At 33.1% G+C, this 5594-nt stretch overlaps 1 protein-coding gene across 3 annotated transcripts; it reads left to right on the top strand.

Annotated features, from left to right (window-relative positions):
* Positions 1 to 1658: 1658 nt before the first annotated feature.
* Positions 1659 to 4399, top strand: LOC140809718 (uncharacterized). Of its 3 annotated transcripts, none has more exons than XM_073167428.1 (7): positions 1659 to 1859; positions 2019 to 2089; positions 2439 to 2550; positions 2795 to 2877; positions 3169 to 3327; positions 3724 to 3825; positions 3958 to 4399. In XM_073167428.1, exons 1-7 carry the CDS (start codon positions 1790 to 1792, stop codon positions 4108 to 4110), a joined length of 750 nt encoding a protein of 249 aa, XP_073023529.1. In that variant the 5' UTR covers positions 1659 to 1789; the 3' UTR covers positions 4111 to 4399. The 3 variants fall into 3 exon arrangements, with proteins under 3 accessions (XP_073023529.1, XP_073023531.1, XP_073023530.1); XM_073167429.1 differs by having other exon boundaries at positions 1660 to 1859; positions 2442 to 2550; XM_073167430.1 differs by lacking the exon at positions 2019 to 2089 and having other exon boundaries at positions 2442 to 2550.
* Positions 4400 to 5594: the final 1195 nt, after the last annotated feature.

Below are 5594 nucleotides of genomic sequence, written 5' to 3' on the forward strand. Positions count from 1 at the left end.
TGATAACGTACCACATATCATCATCTTGTGCAGCTAGATGAGCCTGCATTCTAATCTTCTAATCGTCAAATTCATCTCTGGAAAACGTTGAGATTTTATTGAAAGAAGACATAGTAATCATATTTATAGATAGAAAATATTCAGAAACAAGATTTAACTGCTCTAATACCATTTGTTACGATCAGTTGGGTGTGAAGAAGTGTTTAAAAGGGGGGTTGAATAAACATTTGACAATTTTCACAACTTTTTCAATGGTTGAATCAGTTTAATGATAAACTTAATTTAAGAATCTTGTTGTTAATATCAATCAGTTAACTTAATAAAAGTACATAAATAACTGACAGACAGATAGAATAAAACTGATAATAAGCAACACAAGATTTGTGGATGTTCGAAGATTTCAAACACTCCTACTGACCCCTTCTATCTCGAAGATATGATATTCACTAAAAGACTTTGATATATACAATGCTTTGTACAAACCCACTTTAGTTTGGACTTAACACTGTCAAAACTGAAACTCTTAGTATCAATACAATTTTTATCAGTACTTAACTGATGTAATTTTTAAGCACAACTGATCTTACAAAGATCGAATAAAACAATAATGAATATTTGTGCTTGAAACTCAAAGTATAGACTGAAAGCTATTGATTTGTATTATAAGTGTGAGATTTTTTAAAGCTAAGCTTTGAAAGAATATGCGTAGAGTTTTTGCTAAACTTGTGTAAATCGATGTAGCTTGGATAACCTTTGTGCCATGCTTCAAATGATCTTCTCGGCTATTCATAGGCTTTGTTTCTAACGGTAACAATGAATACATTTTGAATCTTTATATCCGTTGAATAGCCACGTCAACATCTTTCTGACAATCGTACAATGTAGTTTTTCTGAAATGCGACGTTCCTACTGCTCTTGTACAAATTGTAGGTTGTTGGCTACGTCTTTTAACTGCTGACGTGTAAAGCTTATAAAATCAGTTGACTTTTTTAGCCAATATGATTAACTGATTAGTGTGTAATTGATCAGTTTCAACTGATGATTGTGTAACTGATCAGTCTCAACTGATCGTTCAGTCGACAACACAATTCATTTATCTTCGCTTAGTTCGGTTGCCTAGAATTATATACGCATTAATCTTCATTTCGGGCAACTATCAGTTTACGAATCTTCAGTTCAGTTACCTTCATTTTTCTTGATCAGTTGTTCAATCTTTTCATGTTTAATTTGTCAAACTCCGAAATTTAATTAACAACAAGGATTTTTATGCATTTAAGGCTTTTAAACGTTGAGTCAATTTGGTATGAATGTTTCGAATTTTTTTTAAAAAAAATAGTAGGATTTTAATGTTAAAAAGTAATGGACGTTTCAATAGCAATTCAGTGATGATTATATTGACTCAGCAAACCAAACCCTGTACACGATAAAATTACTTATTTATAATTAAATATAAATAAACCGATAATTTAAATATTTTATGTGAACTAAAGATGTTATGATTCTTTAATAATTTTAAAATAGTTCATTATTTGTATCAAGCGCGTCTTTCGGGTAAAAGTTTTAAATCTAATTAGTAAGTTTTATCTTGGGTCGACGATTTTTCAGGCCCATTGGGCCGTAAGACATTAGTTATTTAGCTATTGGCAGGGAATATTCCTTATTCAAAGGCCGTGTTTGGTAATCTTTTAAGCTATTCCGCGGGGTATCTCTATCTAGCTAACCCCAACTCCAGAAGAAACCAGATCAATTGAAGACGAAGACTTCTTTTCCTGATTGCTCATCTGTAATCATGAAAACCTTTGATGTTTTGCAGACTGAGGAAGATCTTCTCATGTATTCAGCCCTTTTTGACCCAGAAGGTGAGATCCTTTTTTTTTGTTTGTCTGTGTATTCATGGTTTCATTTTGGCGTCGACTGTAAATCTTAGAGGCCCGTATCATTTTACACTCTCTACATAATCTTGATGAATGGATTTTTCTTCCTATTTGTGTATTTGTAAGCATATGAATTGGTTGCAGATGGGAATGTAAAATCTCGGGGGATGGAGATTGAGAGAAAGATTGAGTTTCTTGAAAGCTTGGCTGGGAAAGTAATAATTTTTAACTCGCTGTTTTAATTTTCACGATTTCGTTCTTTATTATGTTGGAAATGATATCTGGGTTTCATGTTGGAAATTTATCTTTATCTTTCTAACTTTGTGGGTTGGAGTTGGCGCCATTCTAAAAGTGCCAAACCATTTTACCAGTTTAGTAAATTTAGTGACTTAAGAGTTTAGTGGAACTGATGCAAAATTGGATGGAGTACCCATGAAATTGAAAGGTTTTTTTTCTTTAAAAGATTGCAACTCAGTTCGTTGTCTTTGTTCGGCTTTAGTCCCACACAAATGCAGTTGAATTGAACATCAGACTTGGTGAACTGATGTCATAATCATCTGCAAGCAGGTCAGCAACCGAAGATCTCGCAGATGGTTAAACGATCGGTTGTTGATGGAGCTTGTTCCTCGGCTAAATGCAGAGGAAATTAGGGGATTGTTTGCTCCACCACCTTGGGGTGAGTTTGTATTATTTAAAAAAAGCAGTTTAGATCTGCTTATATTTTATGAACGGCTACCTGTATATACCTTCCTCCCTTTTTCCACCGCTGTGTGTCAGTCATTTCTTAAATTCAAAAGAAATGTGTAATTATTAGAAAGTTGAGCTTGAACATCGAGACAGAATGGCAAGGACCGAATATCCTGCCTTTTTGACATTCTTGACATGGGTGAACTTAATATCTTATTTATCTGGGTTTGCAGGGGACGAGGTGCCACCTTCACCTTTTTCCATGACAAATGCTCGGGAGTGGGACAATTTCAGAAATATAGATATGGATAAGGAGGTTCTCTGGACTATTTACCTTATCAAATTCTATACATACTTTGTATTTTGAAATGGATAGACGAAATGATTTGATTAGTACTTTTTTTAAGTGGGACTTGTAGATATATTGGTAAAGTCATTTCCTTAGCATATACTGTGTGGATTCCACTTCGATCTTCTAACAAAACATATCATCCATCATTTTACTTTTTATGCTTTCTAGTTCATTTCTACTCGTTAGATCTGCTCTTCTCTTTCCATTTATGAGTTATATGTTGCTTTTAGTTCTAGTTTTTTCTTTTTTTGATAGGCATCTCTGATAGAATCCCTTGGCGGTTCATCGTCAAAGCGTAGAGGTCATATAGATGCAGATAAAGTTGCTGTGATGACTGCTTGGCACAGGATAGATTGTAGAACTAGAGAGGCTCTTCGCCGCTCTTTTCTTTCGGAAGTGATCAATGGATATGAGGTATTTTGAGATTTATGGAATAGCATTTTTTCCCCGCCTCCCCTCTCATTATTTTTGCTCTAGTTAAATGCTGTAATATTGCCACGTTGAAACATACAATGAATTTTGATTCTACAATCCACATGTTTCATTGGTTCTATTTTTAGCATTATTGAAGGGTGCATGTTGAAATCTTGTCTTGTTCCGGGAACCTGTTTTCTGGTTTTCATGGCTGTAGTTCCTAGGTGGTGTTTGTAAATGTTTAAAAAAAGTGATAATGAATTTTTGTTTACAAAATTGTGCAACTTTACTTAAAAAAAAAGAAGAAGTCCATAATCAATTTTTTTAAAGCATTTGCAAACAGTACCTTATCATCTCTCCCCAAGTCACTATATAAATATTTTTTTTTTCGTTCAGGAATGCCTACGCACGTTTGTTAAAGAGAGTGAGAAAGGAGATGTTCTTGTTCTACATGTGCAAGATCCTTTCCATCGGTTACTACTACATGGCGTTTGTGAGGTATTCGTTCAAATGCGATTTTTCCACGTTTTCAGAGTTTACTTAGAACAGCACATCATGAAAACCATGGAAACTAAAGTTTCCATTTATTTATTTTTGAATTTCTGACAAAAATGCTTCCATTCTCAATAGTTCTACAACTTGGTGTCGTCCACGCACACCTCATCCCAGGGCACTAAACCATCGAAGATGACAAAGATAAGAAAGAAACGGTCAGGTACCAACGAACTTCCGAACATCACGCTTTGCAAGTTTCTTAAAATGGCGAAAGAAGGGTGTTGGTGATTCTTTTATTGCCATGAATGAATGTACACTATGAAACCAATTTGTGCATTAATCTTAGTTCATGCAAAGATTTGGGAATGGCGTCATCACTTGAAAAACTGTAATAATAGCTTGCTGATCCAAAAAACTACGTGTGTGTGTGTGTGTGTGTGTGTAGAAATGCCTCAATTCTTCACACGGGCAGATTGATAGATTGGTTTAGGGGATTTCAGCATTCAGCGTAGGTTAACACTGTTGTAAATTGTTGGCTTTATTCTCACTCATTACTTCATTTTCGTGCAATCTTTAACTTTCGCTTTAGATATTTTCTAGAATTTTTTTGCTTAAGCATCTTATTTATATTAAAAATTAATATGAGTCATAATAATAATTTCGGTACGTATCATGTAAAGTTTGGCACATTAAATGATTAAATTTATAGACTTTGAAAGAGTGAGAAAAAAAATACATAGTGTTTGAAAATAAAATTGTAAAGTTGATTATTTTTTAAAATTATAATTGTTATATTTGCTAAATAAAGATTGACATACTAACTATTTAATAAATTATAAAATGTCATTTTCAATTATTAGTATTAGTATTCTCATATTCAATTAATGATTCAATAACTTCAAATCACCATTCGTTTCCATTTCTTTAACATGGAGGATAAATTACTTGGTCATTTTTTGTTGGAATAATAAAAATTTTAAAAAATTTAGTTTCAACGTCGAAACGTTCATTGGGCGTCGTATAATTTATAACATTTAATATTTTAATTTATTTAACTTTGCATATTTAACGACAGCACTAGCATTTCTTGTAATTCTCTATGAACGGATCTCCCAATTGATCGTCTAATCAGATCCACGATCGAAGACTGAATTCCTTGTTTAGATCGCACTAGAGATCTTAAAGAATTTTGCGTCGAGACTTGATCGCTAGAGTTTCAGAGATCCTACGACAATGTGTTCGTGGAAGTGGCCGTGAAATGATTCTTGTGAAAATTCAACGTGGCCGAAATTTTGAGCGGAGGAGATAAGAGATAAATTTTGGTGGGAAAAATTTTTTCGGTCAAACTCTGTGTGTGAAACTTATGTTATTTCATATTACTTCTAAAACATCCCTTCTTTTTTAACTTTAAAATACTAATAATTTTTTTTATTCATGAACTCTAAAATTCGAAACCCTCATTTAAAATAACTCAACACTTGAAAATCTTTAAATGCATAAAATATCATAAAACGTCAACCGTAAAATCTTATGTCAATTTAAAATAATCCAAAGACTAAACTTCAAAACAAAGTATAAGATTGTCAATAAATAATCCCTAAACTTTTTCTTAAAAGCTTTAAATATAAATCTAGTAATGCGGAAAATAAAAGTCTCTCGGGAGTGTACTTTCAGAGCCGATCCACTCAAATATCAGCGCCTTTCTCAAAATCATCCTCACTTGCAATCATCCAAACCTAGTGAGCATAAACATTTCCTTTCATCATATGTTT

The sequence above is a fragment of the Primulina eburnea genome, chromosome 13 (assembly GCF_022965805.1).
Source record: "Primulina eburnea isolate SZY01 chromosome 13, ASM2296580v1, whole genome shotgun sequence".
NCBI lineage: Eukaryota > Viridiplantae > Streptophyta > Magnoliopsida > Lamiales > Gesneriaceae > Primulina > Primulina eburnea.